Below are 21,982 nucleotides of genomic sequence, written 5' to 3'. Positions count from 1 at the left end.
TAGAACCTTCCCAGCTATAATAACATCATGTCCAAGCCTCAGATTTCTTGTCTCTAAAATAGAGATGGTTTTAAATAAGAAGTAAAGCACTCAGCACAGTGCCTGACATAATGATTGGTCAAAAAATACTAACTCCCTCCATTTCTTCCTACATCATAGCTCTCCTTTTTTAAGTCTTTTTTTTTTTCCAACCAGAGTTATTCACTTGTTAAGCTTTATATGAATCTCAGTTGCTGGTGGCTGTAGAAGCCCTCAGACTTCTTATGTATTTGCTTGTTACCTATTACAACCCAAACACTTGCTACCCTTATCTTTGAGGCAATGCTTCTGTTGCCTCATTGTCAGGTATTATTTCCTGGCTTCCAATGTTCCCAGCTTTGTTTCCCTTGTACTCTGTATCCACTTTATCTTCCTGCCATCTATAAAGGATCTCCTTCTATCCCCAACCTCACCCACACCCCACCCCTATAGCATCCTGGTCAAATACAATGATCCTTGGTTAGATTTCCTGCATAAAGGAGATTCACTGTTGGCTATGCAATCCCAAACAATGGCCAGTCCCAGGCCTTCCAAGCCTTAACTTATTTCCACCTGCTTCTCTAGTGTCATTTGGATCTGTATCAGTTCGAGTTGGTTGATCATTATGGCCTACTCACAGGAACTCTTCATTCCTCTCAGCTTTTCATCGGGGTAGGGAATAACTTTCAAGCAAAGTGCCATAAGGAAGACTGTCTCCTTGGAAATGGGAGGTTCATTTCTCTATGATTTTTAAAAATTACTCCCCCTTTCTGTCCATTTGATTAATGAAACCTTCCCTGGCATGAATATCAATGCAGATGTCTTTCTTTAAATCTTCAAATTACTGTCAACTTTTCTGTTCTTTCTTTCACCCTGGTTCAATATAAAAGAAAAAAAAATCAGTATATCTCCACTAGTAAGAATAAATATTGTGTTGCAAAACTTTTCAGTTAAATATATGTTTGTGTGAATCTTGTCATGATGTAAAATGTATTTCTTACCATGGGTCAAGATAAGAAAAGTTTAAAATTTTCTAATCTCATTCCCTTTTTAAAATAAAGTAAGTTACTCAGGTTCCTGAAGTAGAATAGCTAGAGGGAAGTGTTTCAGGAAAAGGGACATAAATTGATGGTGCTTTTGAATTATCAGGGTGATGACCGAAACTCAGTGCACGTGGTAAGATACTTAAAAAGTAACAAAGAAATAAACAAGAATTCAAACTTATCAAAAATGATTGGTGGGATAAAGGGAAGAACAGGATGGGTATATATGTCTGTGTCTGATGTGGGGGAAACAGTAATCATTTAAATCATTAAATGAGATAAGGAATTTTCAACTCAGTTATTCTAATTAATGGGTCAACTGCAACCTGGATTGGTGACTTGAGAGGTTCCAGCTGCTGGTACCATCCTGTTCTCCTAGAATAAGCAATTACTTCAACCTGGAGAAGTGTGTGACCTGAAATCAGTTCCTATCCCATCAGTGTTTGCATCATCCAGTGATCTTAAGATACCTGGAAAATAACACTTCTCAAAATACTGGGGTGCCCTGACCAGGGCCATGTTTCATCCAAATAAATTGTGAGAGAAATGTGACAATTATACTCCCCCAAGTTATAATGAAGCTTTCTAATCTCCCTATTAGTCTCCCCAATCTGATAACTCATTCTCTGTATTCTATTTTATGTCACCTTTCTATAAACAGTAAGTGATTTTCATGTAAGAATATGTTCTAACTAGAATACATGGAGGAAGTTACTTCTTTGGGATTCCCTCACTGTACCTAATGTAAGTTTTACATTCAGATATGCGCTCTTAAATGTTGTTGAATGACTTCCAAAGCAAAATAGTCTCTCTGGGCCTGCCTTCCCTAAAGGCTAACCTTGAGAAAAATTAACAGTCAACACATTAAATGCCTACTATGTGCCAGGCAAGAAGCTTTGTGAGTACATTGGAAATTATATGATTATAGATATTGCCAACAAAATTCATGAGTGGCCAAGTGTTATGACCTTTTTTCTTTTCAATGGCTATTGAAAAAAGTTGCCTTTTGTATTGAGTTGACATTTGCACTGATGGTGATTAAAATTTCTGGTACCTTAGCATAAATGCAGCACCAAACTATACTACTAAACTATTAAAGGTCATTGTGTTTTTATTGCCACACACTCACAGAATGAAACATGGTCATTTCACTTCAAATTGTATAATTTATTCATCCATTCAGGCTTCTGTTAATGGGTTTCTAAGTTGTTTCCAATCTTTTCCTGATACAAACAGTACAAATGTGTTACTCATATACATATCAGTTTGCAGAATATCTATAGGACCAATTTCCAGAAGTGAGCTGGTTAGGTGTAAGGGATAATGAACATATTTATTTACTTATTATTTTAATTGTGGTAAAATATACACAACATAAAAGTTATCATTTTAACAGTTTTTAAGTGTACAGTTTAATGGTATCAAGTACATTCACATTGTTGTGCAACCATGCCTAGAATTTTTTTCTTCTTCCAGAACTGAAACTCTATATTCAATAAATAATAATTCTCCATTCCTCCCTTTTGCTAGCCCCTGGCAACCACCATTCTACTTTCTATCTTTATTAATTTGGCTACTCTCGGTACCTCATAGAAGTGAAGTCATACAGTATTTGTCCTTTTAGACTGGCTTATTTCACTAAACATATGTCTTCAGGGTTCATCCACATTGTAGCATGTGTCATTGTGTGTATGTACCACATTTTGTTTGTCCAGATGGACAGTTGGATTGCTTTCATATTTTTGCTACTGTGAATAATGCTGATATGAACATAGGTGTACAAACATCTGTTGAGACTCCCTGCTTTCAGTACATTTCAGCATATTGGAATTGCTGGATCATGTGGTAATTCCATGCTTAACCTTTTGTGCAACTGCTATACTGTTTTCCACAGCAGCTGCGCCATTTCACTTTCTCACCAGCAATGCACGGGGTTCTAAATTCTCCACATCTTGAGAATACCTGTTATGTTCTATTTGGTTTTGTAATAGCCATCCTAATGGGTGTGAAGTGGTATCTAACTCTGGTTTTGATTTGCATTTCCCTAGTGATTAGTGGATGTTGTTCATCTTTTTATGTGCTTATTGGCTTATATATCTCCTTTGAGAAAATGTCTATTCAAATATCTTCTTTGGAAAAATTGGCTTCTATATCTTCTTTAGAAAAAATTTTTTGCCCTTTATTATTGGGTTGCTTGTTTTTGTTTTGTTGCTTTTGTTGAGTTATAGGAAATCTTTAGGTATTCTGAATATTAATTTCTTATCAGATATGTAATTTGCAAATATCTTTTCCCATTCCATGGGCTGCCTTTTCACTCTGTTGATAGTGTCCTTTGCACAGTAGTTTTTAATTTTTATGTAGGCCAGTTTATCTCCTTTTTCTTCTGTTGCCTTATTTTTTGTGTCATATCCAAAAAAATCATTGTTAAATCCAATGTCAAGAAGCTTTTTCCCTATACTTACTTCTAAGAGTTTTATAGTTTCAGCTCTTATATTTAACTCTTTAATCCATTTTGAGTAAATTTTTGTATCTGATGTAATGTAAGGGTGTGACTTCATTTTTCTGCATGTGTATATCAAATTTTCTTAGCACTATTTGTTGGAAAGACTCTTCTTTCCTTACTGAATGGTCTTAGCATCCTTGTAAAAAAAAATATTTGACTATATATGAGGATTTATTTCTGGACTCAGTTTTATTCCATTGGTCTATATATCTATCTTTATACCAGTATCACACTGCTATGATTACTGTAGCTTTGTAGTAAGTTTTTAAATTGAAGTGTGAGATCTCCAACTTTGATCTTCTTTTCAAGATTGTTATGGCTATTTGGGATTTACACTGTCTTTTAGATTTACCCATATAGTTACCTTTACCAGTGCTCTTTATTTGTTCATGTGAATTCAATTTTCTGCCTTGTATCCTTTAATTTCAGCCTAAAAGACTCATATTATTTCTCGGGAAAGACTTGCTAGTGATGTACAGCCTCAGTATTTGTTTATCTGAAAATGTCTTAATGTTTCCTCATTTGTGAAGAATAGTTTTACTGGATATAAAATTTTTGGTTGACAGTCCTTTTCCTTCAGCACTCTGAAAATGTAATCCCACTGCCTTCTCATCTTTATTAGTTTGATAAAAAATCAGTTGCTAACATTATTGAGGATCTCTTGGATATGATGAGTTGCTCCTCTCTTTCTGCTTTCAAGTTTCTCTCTGTATTTTTAGCTTTTAATACTCTTATTATGATGTGTCTATGGGAGTTCATTGAGCTTCTTGGATCTTTTGATAAATGTTTCTCATAAAATTTGGAATATTTTAAGTCACTATTCCTAAAATATTTTTCCTGCCACTTTTTCTCTCTCTACCTCTTCTGAAAATTTAATTATGCATATGTTTGTATGCTTTTGTTTGTCCTATAGGTCTCTGAGTCTCTTCACGTTCTTCACTCTTTTTTATTATACTCCACTGACTGGATAATCTCAATAAGCCTATCTCTAAGTTTACTGATTCTTTTTTCTGTCTACTTAAATCTACTGATGAGCCTCTCTAGTAAAAAAAATTGTTTAATCCTCACCTGAGTATATTTTTTATTGATTTTTAGAGAGAGTGGGTGGGATGGGGAGAGACAGGGAGCAAGAAACATCTATGTGACAGAGACACATCTATCCGTTGCCTTCTGCATCTGCCCGGACCTGGGAATGGGGACTGAGCCTGCAATCAAGGTATGTGCCCTTGTCCGGAATCGAACTTGGACCCTTCGGTCTGCAGGCTGAGGCTCTATCCACTAAGCCAAACCATCTAGGGCCCTCTCTAGTAAATTTTCATTTCAGTTATTGTACATTTCAACTACAGAATTTGGTTCTTTAATTTCTATCTCTCTATTGATATTGAAACTACCACTTGTCAAGTTTTTATATAGTGTCAAAGAAGGATATCCATGCCCAGCTGGCATGGCTCAGTGGTTGATTGTCTACCTATGAACCAGGAGGTCACAGTTCAATTCCTGGTCAGGGCACATGCCCGTGTTACAGGCTGGATCTCCAGTGTGGTTGATGCTTCTGTTTCTTCCTCTCCCTTCCTTTCTGAAATCAATAAAAATATTTTTTTAAATCACTTAAAAAGCCCTGACCGGTGTGGCTCAGTGGATAGAGCATCGGCCTACAGACTGAACGGTCCCGGGTTCGATTCCAGTCAAGGGCACGTACCTTGGTTGTGGGCACATCCCCGGTTCGAGGTGTGCAGGAGGCAGCTGATCGATGTTTCTCTCTCATCGATGTTTCTAACTCTCTATACCTCTCTCTTCCTCTCTGTAAAAAATCAATAAAATATATTTTTTTTAAAAATCACTTAAAAAAAGAACACCAAAATTATCTGAAAAGATACTAAAATAATCCTTCTTCCAACTGTGTATCTCTATAAAGCCAGCTTTGTTCATATAATTCAACTGAAATAATATATAACAGATTAAATACAGAAGCAAATAAGAGAATCCTCTATCTCCTATTAACCCAGATAGTTAAGAGATGTACAAAGTGTAAAACAATACCACACCTATCACTATTTTGTTTTGGAAAGTTATAATTACTTTTCATTAAAAAATAGTTTGTATTTACATATAGTGGATTTTTTGTTTTAAAGTAATTAATTCAAATTGTTTTAAATTTTGTTTTAATTTCAAAAGTTATAACTCAGATAAAAGAAAGTTGTTTATAGCCCTTACTAATATTTAAAAGTGCAAAAGGATCCTAAGTCTGAAGATCTTAGAACTGCTATACTAGGTTTTGTAAGATTAAAGCCCTAATTACAAACCAACTGGAAAATATGAAGGTGGCTATTGTTTATTACTGAATTCAGTTGTCCATGTTTAGTGCCAATATTTTTGTGTGACTCATATCCAAATCTGCCCATTTGCATAGACATGGTGGTCCAAACTATTTAATCTGCACAGAACTTTGTAGGCTAACCTTTCTGCTTCTTGAATAGGCCATGCTTCTCTGTCTCATGGCCTTTGTGCAAGGTTGTTACTTCTGCCTACAAAGCCCTCCCAACCCCTGCTAATAATCACAGTCATTCCTCATATCTCAGCTCAGAAGTCACAACTTCAAGGAAGCCTTCCCTGGCCTCTCCTTTCCAAACCTCTTCTATCCTCCAGAGTTGATTCAGACTCCCTAATTTCTCTGATAGGTCCATGTTCTTTTCTTTCAGGTGGCACATATCACAATTTGTAATTATGTACTTTTGAGGTGATGTGGTTAATGCCTTTTTTCCTCTTTGAACTTCAGCTCCACTTGAGCAATTTTCTTTTTTGCTCACCGTTTTATCCTCAATTTGTATCACAGCGTTTGGCAGTATATGTATACAGAATGATTCAATTATTTTCCAATATGAAAACCACATGTTGCGGCAAGGAAGAGTGCATTTTATTGATTGTCCCATCATTTTAAATCGTTTTTCAAATTACCAACCATGAGCTATGAAAGATCTGTTGAAAACAGTTTCTATTATATGGACCTCCAAGTAAAAAGATATCTTAGCAGTACAATCATTCTAAAAGAAATTAGATTGCTTGATTGGCTCATACAGATGCCATTTCTCAGAACTTTCTCTCAACTCGTGCTTCTCAGTTTCCAACCTTTTTAAAACTAAAACACAAGAAAGATTTTTACTAATGGTTTTGCTGAGTCTTTCTCTAAAAATATCTCTTATTAAATGTAGGAGGAGATTGGATTTATATTGTATTATTTCTTTGGGGACTAATGGTACATTTTCCAACTTTAGAAATTGTTTTTAAGACCGCAGAAATATCAGATTAAACTAATGTGACTACCTCAACACAGTAGTATTTATTCTATTTTCCTTCCAAGAATGGAACTTAAAAATTACTTACAGTTATTTATTCTTTACTTTACAATTTATTAACTGAGGGGGTCATATTTCATTCTTCTTCCTCTTGAGTTATTTTGTGTGTGTGTTTATGCAGGAGAGACAAATAGTTTTTCATTGGAAAGCTCTAGCATTTGGCCTTTTTTAATTAGGAGACTTTAGAAATTTGGATGAAGGCAGCATATTGTCCTTCCAGATAGCCAGGTAATATTTGCAAGATCTGTCTAACCATAGAGGTACAAACCCCTTTCAGATACCAAGTCTAGTATACTTTTAACAGCAGTGCTTTCAGAATTTACAGCCTTCGCTTTAGAGCACTCGGTGTTGATCTTATTGCTGATCTAAAATAGTTTTGTTTTACACAGAAACAAATGGATATCAATGCTGCTATTCAAGCCTTGTTTGAATCACATACTGCCCTACAGATGGAGGTAATATATCTAGCTTTATTTACATTGGCAGTCTCAGTATACAAATTAAACAGAAATTTTTTGGAGGCCAGAATGTGGGTTTATCTCAAATATTATATTTAAAACAGATTTGAAATAATGGAGCCATTTTAAGGACAAAGTAAATGATTTTAATAAATAGAAATATATACAAAGAATTTTTAAGGGATACATTTAAAATAAAAATGTAATATTATTAAAGGATTTTTATAAGGAATGTGCTACTATCGAAGAAAAATAACAAAATAAAGTTGCCATTTCTTAACATGAATCCTATCATCACTACTTATTTTTCTTATTTAAACTCTATTCAATGTAATTTTGTAGTAGGTATAGTAATTGTTACATTTATGCCAGCTTGAAAACTAGACTTCTGAGTGTAAATTTAATCTCTATTTAGGATCAAAATTAATAAAGCATACACAAATGCCTATATTTAAATATAAACCATTTTTTACATCCTACTCCCAAAACATTGCACACAATAGGAATACATTTTTCTTCTGCGCTGATCTGTGTTGATCATTAGAGTTACTTATTGATAATGGCTAATTTTTGTTATGTGTTTTTGCTAACATCATTTTTATGATGACTTGGCAGAGCTACCAGAATACTGAAGTGACTTTAATTGACTACAGTGCACAGATATTCAAAACCCTGAACTACCTTAGCAATTTACTGCACAGCATCAAGAATCCTCTTGGCACACGCGATAACCCAGCACGAATCTGCAAAGATTTGCTCAACTGTGAACACAAAGTGTCAGATGGTAAGTTCTTGGTTTCCTCAAACTCAAATGTGTAATTTCATTGAATCATTTCAGTGTGTTTGAGATTTGCTGTGTGTTCATTCCAAATATTAATTATTTTGATAAAACCCTGGCAGAGGCATTTTAATGTTATCAAGAACCAAATACTCTTTGAGGAAGACATGCTTCAGAGTATCCTTTTCTGAGGGCTCACCTTGCAAAGATTTTCTACTACACATCCTATTGATCCCTAACTTTTCCCACTCTTCCTGTATCACTTGCTTACACTTTGTTCTTGAAATGTGTCACATTCATGTTAAAATTAAAATGGGAAGGGAGTACTTTTGGGTGGACAGGAGCCCCTATCAGGACCCCCGAAGTTGGCAACATAAAGAAATATATCATAGAACTCCCTCCACCTCCTAAAATTATAGTTTTTACACGAAATGCAATTTACATGCCTCATTTCATAATTGGTGACTACAAAAGCTAAGTGGTTTGTTATTTTTGAAATTTCCTTATCTCTACACAGGTGCCCCAGTATCCATTAACTAGATGTGCAAAATAAATTTAGAGTAGAATCAGCAAGGGAAAGTTTTTTTGTTTGTTTTTTGTTTGTTTTGGGGGGGGGCAAATTATAACCTTTCATACTAAATTTTTTGGGGGGGGCAAGGAAAAGTTTTAAAGTGAGTGGAGTCGTCATTATTTGATGATAAGAAGGGGAAATCCTGTCTGCTACAATAGGTCATGTAATTTTAATTTTTATTGGTCAGCCATACAGTCAATATTAATAGTTATCAGTTTTTACTAAAAACTCTAGTACCAACACAATGACACATAAGCTGATTTGGGGAAAAAAAAACTAAATTATATCATTCTGTAGGGTGAATAGTAGTCCATATTTTATTTATTTTAATTATATATATATATATATACACACACATGCCACATAAACACACACAATTTCTTGTCAAAAAACACCTACTTCCATTCTAAAAATACAATGAAAATATTAATTTTATTTATATATTAATAAAATGTTTAACTTATATATATTTTATACCCTAGATTAGTATAAAAACTAAAATAATGTTTATAATTATAGCTGTCCATAATAATTCTAAATTAGATTCTTTCTCTTCATTGAGGGCATAAAAATGCAATTCTATAGAATTGAAAGGAACAAAGACATCATAAGACATACAGATCAATGAAATTTAATTCAAGGTCTGCCTTCCTTGTTGGAGAAATAGTTAATTGGTGTAGATTGCAAGATATAAGAAAGGTCTTTATGCCCCAAAATACTTTTATCACTAGGAGGTGGTAAGTGCTATAGAGAAACACAACACACCAGTTAAGAGGGATATGATAGAAAGTAGAATGGGGGTGAAGTTAGATAAGACATCTCTCAGAAAGTGACATTTGAGCAATATCAAGAGAATGTTTGAGAACAAGCTCAAAAAAATCTGGCAAAAAGGGTTTCTGGCCAAAACCGGTTTGGCTCAGTGGATAGAGCGTCGGCCTGTGGACTGAAGGGTCCCGGGTTCGATTCCGGTCAAGGGCATGTACCTTGGTTGCGGGCACACCCCCAGTAGGAGGTGTGCAAGAGGCGGCTGATCGATGTTTCTCTCTCATCGATGTTTCTAACTATCTACCCCTCTTCCTTCCTCTCTGTAAAAAATCAATAAAATATATTTTTAAAAAAAAAAAGGGTTTCTGGCTGAGCAGTATTCCACTGTATATATAGGGTGGAGCAAAAGTAGGTTTACAGATGTGAGTATGAGAAACACAGAGTTTATTCTTATATTATTATTTATTACTTACTAGAGGCCCAGTGCACGAAATTCGTGACCTCTCCAATCCAGGACCCCTTGGGGGATGTCCAACTGCCAGTTTAGGCCCAATCCCTCTAGCAATCCGGGACCACTGGCTCCTAGCCACTCTCCCCTGCCTGCCTGATTGCCCCTAACTGCTCTCCCCTGCCTGCCTGATCGCCCCTAACTGCTCTCCGATGCCAGCCTGATTGTTCCTAACCACCTCCACCTTGGCCCTGGCCACCCTGGCTTTGTCCAGAAGGATGTCCAGAAAGATATCCAGAAGACGTCCAGTCTAATTAGCATATTACCCTTTTATTAGTATAGACTGTATTATTTTCCATACAAACATTTCCACACCCTGTTTATACCACATCATCTTTATCTAATCATCTATCAAAGACACTTTGGTTGTTTCCATGTCTTGTCAAGCCAAGATTTTGAAGAAGACAGAGGAGTGAGCACAACAGTTGTCCTGGGTGTGTTTAGAACAAAGCAGTGCCTTTGATGGCTTCATAAGGCTAGGGGTCAAAAGTAAGAATCTGTGGTCCACCTAAGGTAGGACTTAGGCTTTCAAAGGACCCCATTCCAGGAAGAAAAGGGGCATTCATACAAATTGTAGCCTAGCTTTACCTCATTCAAGAATATCTGCCATTGCATTTGGAATACAATGCAGTTTCAATAATCTAAGCCTGTTATTCTGGAATTAATATACTAGATCAATACTTTTTCAGCCTTAGTGTTTTCTATAGGCTAACTGTAGGCCCCATTTGATTCTCCTGGGCCCTCACTGGAGACAGTCTTACACTAGGTGTAGGGATTTTAGTTTTTCCCACTTACAAATCTGATGAAGAAGCACAAAAATGATAACCATTTTATTGTACATTTTGTTTTCTGAAAAAAATAAAGATTTATTATTTTTATTTTTAGTATAATAAAGATATATTTTACCTCAGGGAGATTGCCATAGTTTCTTCTATTATTTAAAAGAATATATTTATTTTAAGAAATATAGAACAGAAAACACATATATCACATTAAGTCCAATTTTTCTATCAACTATGTAACTTTAGATAGTTCACTTTAAGGTGTTCAGCACATCTTATCTGTAAAATGAAGCAATAAATTCAACCACTCTATCATTTTTATAAAAATTATGAAATGTCTGCCCTTAGATTGATAGGTATGTGAAAATATATTTTCAGTATTCATTTTATATAATGCTTGCACCTTCCCATTTATTCACTAAGTATAAATATTTCTATAATCTAAGTTACTTTATAGGTAAGATGAAATATGTATTTAAAGTATGATAATTTGTAGAAATGTTTCATATATTTTAATATGATATTTAAATGTCTTTATGGTTTACAATAAATTAATAGGAAAATATTGGATTGATCCAAATCTTGGATGCCCTTCAGATGCCATTGAGGTTTTCTGCAATTTCAGTGCCGGTGGTCAGACATGTTTATCTCCTGTTCCTGTGTCAAAGGTATGCATTGAATTTTAGAATACATGTCAGTAATTGCTCAAAATAAGTGAACAATAATTTTTAAAATTCTGTCACTTTAAATAATTACAAATTTTATGAATGGAAGCAACATATTGTTCTCTACCATATGTAAGACAGAAATTTTTTGTTTTGGAAAAATAATCCTAGTTAAATCTTGACATTTTGATTGTGTATTTTTATGATTGGTATCACTTGACTTACTCTACTTATTATGCTTTAAAAAAAACTTTAATGTGAACCATATGTTTTTATATAGGCACATACATTAGAAAATCCCTAAGCAGCTGCAGGGGTTGTAAACAATAATTAGTTCCCTTAAATTTTACTGAAAATTGTATTAATCACTAGAGGCCCAGTGCACGAATTCGTGTATGGGTGGGGTCCCTCGGCCTGGCCGGCGATCAGGGCCTATCAAGGCTGTTTCGCCCAGTTCCTATTGGGGCAATTGGGGCCGGCGGGCCAGGGGGGGAGGGACTGCAGGAGGTTGGCTGGCCAGGGGGAGGGGCTGACCAGGGCTGGCAGGCCATGGAAAGGGACCACAGGAGGTTGGCCCACCACAGGAGGTTGGCTGTGGGAGTGCAATGACCACCAGGGGGCAGCCCCTGTGTTAAGCATCTGCCCCCTTGGGTCAGTGCGCATCATAGTGACTGGTTGACCGTTCATTCGGTCATTCAGTCGTAACAGTCGCTTAGACTTTTATATATATAGATTACCTAAAATTTTACTGAAAATTATATTATCAATAAAAGAGAAATGTTGCCATAAACCTTGCCTTTTTTGTGTGATAGAGCGCAAAATAACCTCCCATAAACATCCGTTGACTATTATTTAAAACTTCTTTCAAGTATAATTCTATAAATCAAATGTTTAGAATGAATGAAAGTTAGCTTAGTGTCAGGCTGGATGTTATAACAAGCATTTATAAAACCTAAAGCTTAGTTCTACCTATAACATATTGAAGAAATAAAAACTGCATTTCTTTTTCTGGTTAAACTACCTTAGTATTACCAAGAACTTATTTCTCATTGACCAAGAATGGATACATGTGCCTATTTGTGTTGTAACCATTATTTTAAAAGCAGCAACTAAAATATACAGTCTGTTAGTCACTCTAACTGTTTATTGTTAGACTGCTCTCTCATCTTAAAATATCCCCCTTCATTAATGAGGGTGTTTCACCAGTTCATCTCAATAGGCATTTACCATTATTAAGCCCAAAGCAGAGGAAGGAAGGATTCTTCCATTTTTAGGGAATTTGTATATCTTTAATGAAGAGTGACATTATAGTCCTGCTTCCCAAATATTCACATTATCATCTCCACTCCCCTGGATTTAGCCCATAGAAGAAAGGGAGGCGGGGGTAATGCAAAGGAGATAGGAGCAGTGCACTTATTTCTGGGAGACTGAATTAGTTCTCCCATCTCTCCTATCCATAAGTTCAACCAGAGAAAGACTGGGAAGGTAGTGGAAAGCAAAGTAGACTTAGAATTATGGACCTGGGTTCTAGTCTCTAGTCTGCTACTAATCTGGGAAATGATACTGTGAGCCACTAGACACTGTTCTAGGTCAATGACACTTGGCACCTCAGATCCTCATAACAATCTTGCCATGTCCATTTTATACCCAGCTTAATTAACATGGAGACTAAGGCTTAGAAAGTTTAAATATTTTATAGGTTTGTGATTCTCATCTGTTAAATGAAGGTATTTGAACTACTTAGACTCTGATGTTTCTTATGATCATCCTTTCGTGTTTTCATCCTATGTCCTTACTTTGTCTTTCCTTTCTTTTCCTGGGGCTTTACTTTTTATGTTGTTGTTTTATTTTTTCCTTCTCTATTACCTCCTGACTGATATTTTTCCAATTTTATGTTTGGAATTTAATATAAATTCCTCAGTAGGAACCATTTCTATTCATTTATGTTATGATCACATCTCTACATGAATAGTGCTAAAATAATAATAATAGTAATAATAATATTATGTCTAAAGTTTTAGAAAAATCTACTTCTTTGCCTAAGCTTTGAAAATATACAATCAGACCCTTGCTCCAGTTTTGCCCTCTATTATTCACTTTTTTAGTTAATGCTTGTTCATGCATTCATTCAATAAATATTTATTGATGACTCACTATATGACTGGAACTGCACTAGAGCTGGCAACACAAAGAATATAGGGCTCTCAGTTAAAGTTACTCAACCAAGCTATCATTACATCTTGTAGCTTATCTTTAGAAACTTTAAAAAAAATCCTACAAATGGATGTATAGACAGAATTTATGATTTTTATGAAAAAAATTAGTAAAGCATTAATCAACAACAAATTACTAATGCATTTTAGATAGCATTATGAAATCTGTCTTCCTTTCTTTTTTTGTCTTGTCTGATAGCTTAGTGGTCTGCTGAAGCCAAGCTCTGGAGAGCCTATAGTTAACATCTCTTCCTAACTCCCTGTTCACTGATGCCACCTTGATAGCTTTAAAGCAACCATCCTAGGAGTTCTCACACCATGGAAATCAGACAATGCTATAAACCAGGAATTCCCACCCACCTCCCTCTAATCCCCACCCCTGCAAGAGCCAGTGGTTAAGCAATTACCAGCACTCCCATGACTGGCATTTAAATGCCAAGAAAAGTAGCTTTCTCAAGGCTATGTTTCAAGGACTTTTCTCAAGTTTCCCTAAACTATACATTTCTCAATTGCCACATCTTATAACATGCATATTGTTTCCATGACATTAGTTGGAGTTTGGAGTTGGAAAAGTCCAGATGAATTTTCTTCATTTACTGAGCTCAGAAGCCACCCAAATCATCACCATTCACTGTCTAAACACTACAGTGTGGACAAGTGCTCAGACAAGTGGCTCAGGATTGCCTATTGGTTTCAAGGGATGGAATGGCCAGATTTTTGAAGAAAACACTCTACTTGAACCTAAAGTGCTTTCAAATGACTGCAAGGTAAGGGAATGGCACTTTTAGAATTGTTCAATATAACTAACTTAAAATTGATAAAACTGTAAAATTAAAATAATGAGAATAAGACTTTAATTACAAACTGCTGATATAGAAGGGTAGCAGGTATTAATGTTCTAATTTATAATCACTCTATATTTTTCAAAATCAGTCATCTGCTATGTCAAGTCTTGTCAACTTTAGTCACATCCATTAGTCGTCCATAGATTTTATATGCAAAATAGGTGTTAATACAAAAATTTAACTTTTAATTTTTATTTTCTATATGAGATAATTATATCTCAGATAGATAGATATAGAAGATGAAGTAGATGATAGATAGATAGATAGATAGGTAGATAGATAGATAGATAGATAGATAGATAGATAGATAGATGATAGATAGGGCATATAGATAAATAGATTTCTTTTATATATTTCACCACTGTGCTTCTACATCTCATTACTTCATGGAAAAACAGGTTATAGAGGCAAGTCAGTTTTACTTCATTTTTTCAGTCTCTATACCTGGTATCAAATATGGGCATAACTGCAGATTGACTGGCCCTATCAATCAATATTTGAATTATAGCCCTTTTTACTAAAAATAAATAATGAATGCTATGAAAATTCTATAATTTTAAAATATTTTGTTATAGATCAGATATTGGCAAACTACAGTCTACAGACCAAATCTAACCCACCATTTGTTTTTGTAAATAAATATTGGAATACAGTCATACTCCTTTGTTTATTTATGATCTACTAGAGGCCCAGTGCCTGGTTCATGCACTGGTGGGTCCCTCGGCCTTGCCTGCGCCCTCTAGTAATCCAGGACCCCTTGGGGGATGTCAGATAGCCAGTTTCAGCCCGATCCCTGCACACCCAATCCAGACAGGAGGGAGCCTGATCCTGTGCATTGAGCGTCTGTCCCCTGGTGGTCAGTGCGCATCATAGTGACCGGTCGACCAGTCATTTGGTCATTCGGTTGCTTAGGCTTTCATATATATAGAGAGAGAGACAGAGAGAGAGATACCTGTTGTCATACTACAATAGCAGAATTGAGTAAATACAACAGAACCTACAACATTTATTATTTAGCCCTTTACAAAAGAGTTTGCTGACTCCTGTTACAGGGAATAGAGTTGTCTGCTTTACATACATATTACTAATGACTTTAGGTGTTCTGTATTGTGTATTGTGAATCCCATAATTTGATACCTGTTACAATTTCCAGGGAACACTATGTTTTCATAACATTTCCAGATAAGTAGTGCATGAGTATTTAAAAAATCATAGACAGTTAGAAGTATATGGCTCATTCTGTATAAGTGAAGAGATCAGCTTTACCAACAAATTCATTTAACTTTTACAATTTTGTCCAGAAAACTTCAGGGACTCACTGCTGTCTCTGAGTCACAATCCAAACTTATCAGCTCTTTATTCAGCACTTAGAACAGTAAGTCCCAACCTACATTTCCAGCTTGTGCTTTCACTCACTGTCTACCCTAAACTATGGCCAAACTGATCTATTCTTCTTCTTCTCCTTCTTCTCCTTCCTCTTCTCCTTCTCCTTCTTCTTCTTCTTCTTCTTCTTCTTCTTCTTCTTCTTCTTCTTCTTCTTCTTCTTCTTCTTCTTCTCCTCCTTCATCATCATCATCATCATCATCATCATCATATCAACAATTGCTACTTATTGGTGGCTTATTATATGGCAGGTACCATGTATCACATACATTATTCTATTTAATTATAACAGCTTCGCGAATAAATTATTAGTCTCATTTTATAGCTAAGAAAGCAAAGGCAGAGATCATGCAGCTAATGCCACACTATACTGGTAGGGATTTTTAATTGAAATCTCACTTAGTCTTCACAACCCTGTGAGGTCGTTTTTTATTATTCCCATTTTATATGTGAAAGAAGTGGTGGTACCTGGCTTTCTATTAATATTTCTTCCAGGACAAAATCTGTGCACTTAACCCCATGTTAGGATTACTTTTACAACCACCTTCTACTTTTCCAGTTGTTTTAATTGTTGTTTTGTTTTGTTTTGCTCATGTCATTTCCTACCTCTGAATGCCCTCCTCTATCTCTCTAACCAGGTGGAAATTTTAGGCATACAAAAAGGCCCATCTTAAATTCTGAATTCATGAAGCTTTCCCTGACTACTCCAATTGAAAATGAGGATTTTAGTTCTCATTGTACATTATTTATACTGCACTTCCTATGTATGGTCTTGTATTATGGCTATTTGTTTATGTTTTTCCTCTTACCACCTAGATTTATAAGCTGGTAAAATTTAGAAGCCAGACTAATTTATTCATCTTTATATTTCTCAAGCACTGTAAGAAAATAGAGGATCACATCTTATTGAACTGTACAAATATACTTAGTGTTCAATAAATATTGCTTAAAAGATTTAATAAGTTAAATCTGTCACTATCTTACATACCAAACTCTAATTCTAGGTATCACATCTAGCATTTATGACTTTAGTAATTTACCTTCTGTAAGCTTCAATTGCCTTAAGTTAAATCATCTCTAAAGTTCCTGCAAATTTTAAAATTTATACCATGATAATTTGGTGAATAAGTAAGTGAATAAACTCCTGAATAAAAAGCTTCACTGAACTAGTCAAGTGTGTTTCTCTATTTTGTTTTATTGAATCTTAATCATAGGCTATTTAATGTTATTTTTTGTTCAATAATAGAATTTATCAGAAACCAAAGAGCATACAGTAATAAGAAAATCAGAAAGTCCTAGAAGGAAGAGAGGAAAGAAACTATATGGATAGTAACCACAGAATTTGGGAGTGGGGAGCAGAAACCTAAAAGATAATTTAACAGAATTATAATTTACTCCTGACTGAAACAATTCTGGTTATTTTCTGCCTAAAGTTCAAAAGGGTTGAGATAACTCATTTCTTTTCATTCAAGAAAAATGCCCATCCTAAAGAATTAGTCCCAAATAAAGGAACACAGACAAGATGGATATTAATTATATTAGCAATAGTACAGCCTTCTATTTTATATCTGGTTTAATGATTCACAAACAACAGAAGCAGAAGGCTAACCTTAGCCTCTAAGACTGGAAAATCAGAATACACAACATAATTTAGAGAAAGGAATAAATCCATGTTTTCAATTATTCATAGTATCTGTACTATTTATTGAGTGCTTTGTGCCAGGCATTGTTCTACACACTTTCTATTTATTATCTCTAATCCTTAAGATAAGCCTACATTGTCTATGAAAAATGTTGTCTGCTGAGAATGACTTCTAAAGAAACAATTACATATTAAAGCATTTTGTTCTTACTTTACAGATTCAAGATGGCAGCTGGCATAAGGCAAAATTCCTTTTTCACACCCAGGACCCTAATCAACTTCCAGTAATTGAAGTACAAAAACTTCCTCATCTCAAAGCTGAACGAAAGTACTACATTGAAAGCAGTGCTGTGTGCTTTCTCTAAGGTCTCTGAATTAGTTCTGAATTCATGCTGTTGCCCAGGTAATTGCTGCAGAGGGGAAATAGAGACAGAAAGATACTATCATTATGAAATGCATGGAATAAAGCATTGGCTAAATCATAAAGAATCTCAGGAAGAAAAGATTTTCTCCTCAAATGGAGAAAAATCATTCTTTAAAGGACTATAATTGATAAAGTATTTAATTCTTTTAAAAATTATATTGATCTGAGCTTTCTTAGAGAATTCCCTAGAACTGAAGATTTATAAACATGGAATTCTTCAGGGTATCCTGTATTTTTTGACTGAGAGCAAAGTACCCATTAGACAGCTGGAGGTGCAGAGCACTATGGAGCAATACTGGCTAATGCTCCCAAATGTGCAATGCTTCTGTCTAAAATTATAAACCACAGTGTAATATGTCTTATTTTCCCAAATACTAAGCTGTATTCAGGTCCCCAATGGGCATATACATCTTAGCCGGTGGTACACTACCTCTTACGTGTTCCTTTTTTGTGTTGCTTGGTGCTCTTTCTAAAACAAGGTGCTTGTGGCTTTCGTAGACAAGTTTATTTCTATGTCTTTGTCATTCTTTAAGAGTATATGTACTGGTTACATCAAGATTTGTTTTGGTTGTTAGTACTTATTTTAATTTGTTTGATCACATACTTAACAACAAGTAAAACATTATTTATGTGAAGTCTGTTCTATTTTAAAATTCTCTTTGTGGATAGGAATCAAAGTCAGTACATTGTAACCTGTGCTTATCACAAGAGAATTGGGAGGTTTCTTTTGTTCTTGTTTTATTTTTTAGTTGTTGTAAAAAATTGTTATAGGCCAGCTACATCTAGTAGTAGGTTTGGTTAGATTTTGGGGGTTGTGATATACTATTTTTAAAAACCCATGATCATCTGGAATGATACTTTATGTATATATATTTTGTAAAGTTTTAATTCAGCAAATCTTTTGAAATTGCTGCTGTTTTAAATTATAAAAACTTTATATTTCTGCTTTATAGAAATTATATATTTTGTAGTATTCATTGATTTTCTTTTACTGTTCTTAAGTTTAATGTGTTGGGACCTAAAAGAATTCAACTTACTAGTCTTTAAAGCAACATCCAGGAAAAAGAAACACAGTCCTTTGCCATTTAAAATAGACTCAGCCAATTTAGACTTTCCTTGTTGGCAGAGAAATGTTAGTTCAGTATTAAAAGAAAAATATTATACCTTTGGTATATAGAAAAGCTTGTAGATACCTTATAAGCATACCTTTAGCCACAGCAAACCACAATTACCTATCTATAATAAAAATGTGCTTTAAATCTTTTTTGATGATATTTGTTTGTCTTCTTTTGTTGCTATACCCTTGTATTATGTATGATAGCACCTCTGGCATAGCCCTTGTCTACAATATATGTTTACATTATTAGAAAGTATGTGCTACAGCCCAGCCAGCATGGCTCAGAGGTTGAGCATCGACCTATGAACCAGGAGGTCACAGTTCAATTCCTGGTCAGGGCACATGCCCAGGTTGCAAGCTTGATCCTCAGTGTGGAGCATGCAGGAGGCAGCCATCAATGATTCTCTCTCATCATTGATGTTTCTATCTCTCTCTCCCTCTCTTTCTCTCTAAGTTCAATAAAATTATGTTTTAAAAAAGTATCTGTTACATACCTGTAAAAGGATTAATAGGGCCTAGTTCCTATTTGTACAAAATGGGGTTATGGCACTGAAATAGACTCTCTCATATATGGTCAATTGATTTTCAACAAGGGTGCGAATACCATTTAATGAGAAAAGAACAGATTTTTTAAACAAATGCTCCTGGGAAAATGGATTCCCACATGCAAAAGATTGAAATTGAACCCTTACCTTAAATCATATTTAAAAATAACTCAAAATGTATCAAAGTCCTAAGTGTAAGAGCTAAAACTATAAAACTCTTAGAAGAAGATATAGGGAAAAGGCTTCATGACATTGGATTTGTCAATGACTTCTTAGAGATGACATCAAAAGCACAGTCAACAACAACAAAAAAAGGGTAAAGCCTCACACATTAAAAGCTTTTGTTCATCAAAGGACACTATCAAGAGAGTGAAAAGACATCCCACAGATGGGAGAAAATATTTTCAACTCATATATCTGATAAGGGATTAACATATATAATATAAAAAGAACTGCTACAACTCATAAAAACAAAAGTAGCCCAATTAAAAAAGGAGCAAAGAACTTGACATTTCTATAAAGCATATATATAAAAGGCCACCAAATGAAAAGATGCTCAATTTCACTAGTCATTAGGAAAATGCACATCAAAACCATAGTGGCATACTACTTTATACACATGAGGATAGCTGTTATCCAAAAAAAAAAAAAAAAAAAAAAAAAAAGAATGAAAATTACAACTGTTGGTGAAAATGTGGAGAAATTGGAACCTTTTACCTTGCTGGTAGGAATATAAAATGGTTCAGACACTGGAGAAAATAATTTGGCAGTTTGTCAAAATTTAAACATAGAATTACCATATGATCCAGAAATTCTACTTCATTTATATATACCCAAAAGAATTTAAAAAGAAAAAAGGACTCAGATATTTGTACACCTGTGTTTAAAGAGGTATTACTCAGAATAGCCAAAAGGTGAAAACAACCCAAATGTGCACCAAGAGATGAAGTGATAAATAGATGTGGTGTGTACATACAATGGAACATTGTATGGAACATTGATGTAACTTGAAAACATGTTGTGTTAAGTAAGCCATACAAAAAAGGACAAATATTGAATAATTCCACGTATTTGAAGTGCCATGGATAAATACTTTAGAGACAGAAAATACAATAGAGTCAATAAGAGGCTGGATGAAGTGGGATAAGGGAATTATTTTTTAAACTAGAGGCACGAAATTTGTGCACAGGGGGGTTTCCCCTCAGCCCAGTCTGCACCCTCTCCAATCCAGAACCCCTCAGGGGGTATCTGACTGCCAGTTTAAGCCCAATCCCTGGGCCTAAACTGGCAGTCGGACATCCCTCTCATAATCCAGGACCACTGGCTCCTAACTGCTCACCTGCCTGCCTGCCTGATTGCCCCTAACTGTGCCCCCTGCCAGCCTGATCACCCCTAACTGCCTCTGCCTGCCTGCTTGGTCACCCCTAACTGTCCCCCCCCCCTGCTGGCCTGGTCGCCCCTTATTGCCCCCCCACTGGCCTGGTCGCCCCCAACTGCCCCCTGCCAGCCTGGTCACCCCCAACTTCCCCCCTCTGCCGGCCTGGTCACCCCTAACTGCCCCCCCCACCAGCCTGGTCACCTCCAACTGCCAGCCTGATCACCCACAACTGCCCCCCACACACACACTGGCCTGGTTACTCCACACAGCCTGCTGTTCAGTAGTTTGGTAGTCCCTCACTAACCCCCCTGCCGGCCTTGTCGCCCCAGGCAGCCTACTGTTTGGTCATCTGTCCAGTTTGTTTTGGTCATGATGGCCCCTGGCTTTTTATATATTAGGATGACTACAAAGTTTCTGTTTGGGCTGATGACAAAGTTCTGGAGATGGATGGTAATGATGGTTTCACAACAATAAGAATGTACTTAATCCGACTGTCCTATATACTTTAAATGTGTAAAATGGCCAATTTCTTATTGTATATTTTTGCCACAACTTTTTAAAATAGGGCTATGGCAATAATGTCTGATTTTCTGATGGGGGAACACAAAAATGTTTTTAAAACAGAACAGAGGTAGATTCTAAATGGAAAAGCAAAACAAACAAAAAAATGCCCTAGCTGGTTTGGCTCAGAGGATAGAGCATTGGCTTGTGGACTGAAGGGTCCCGGGTTCGATTCTGGTCAAGGGCACATGCCCAGGTTGCTGGCTTGATCCCCAGTGGGGAGCATGCAGGAAGCAGCTCATCAATGATTCTCTCTCATCACTGATGTTTCTATCTCTCTCTCCCTGTCCCTTCCTCTCTGAAATCAATAAAAATAAAGAAAAGAAAATTATTTTAAAATAATAAAAATAAAAGGAAAAAAAACATAATTTATACTCTAATTTCAGTTTACATGCTGTACCTTCTGTTCCCTGCCCCCAAAAGAAAAACT

The 21,982-nt window shown here is 35.5% G+C and overlaps 1 protein-coding gene across 1 annotated transcript in view; it reads left to right on the top strand.

Moving 5' to 3' along the window:
• The window catches only part of COL24A1 (collagen type XXIV alpha 1 chain), a gene marked incomplete at both ends in the record, with an annotated part of 318,029 nt that extends 300,137 nt beyond the window's left edge, over positions 1-17,892 (top strand). Inside the window, 5 exons of the mRNA XM_080655503.1 lie at positions 7,307-7,372; positions 7,991-8,159; positions 11,338-11,447; positions 14,209-14,424; positions 17,746-17,892. Of these exons, the coding sequence (XP_080511629.1) occupies positions 7,307-7,372; positions 7,991-8,159; positions 11,338-11,447; positions 14,209-14,424; positions 17,746-17,892 (708 nt within the window). The remainder of the gene's footprint in view (positions 1-7,306; positions 7,373-7,990; positions 8,160-11,337; positions 11,448-14,208; positions 14,425-17,745) is intronic.
• Between the last annotated feature and the right edge of the window lie 4,090 nt (positions 17,893-21,982).

The sequence above is a fragment of the Plecotus auritus genome (assembly GCF_963455305.1).
Source record: "Plecotus auritus genome assembly, chromosome: 2".
Classification (NCBI taxonomy): domain Eukaryota; kingdom Metazoa; phylum Chordata; class Mammalia; order Chiroptera; family Vespertilionidae; genus Plecotus; species Plecotus auritus.
This window is presented reverse-complemented; position numbering and strand designations above follow the sequence as displayed.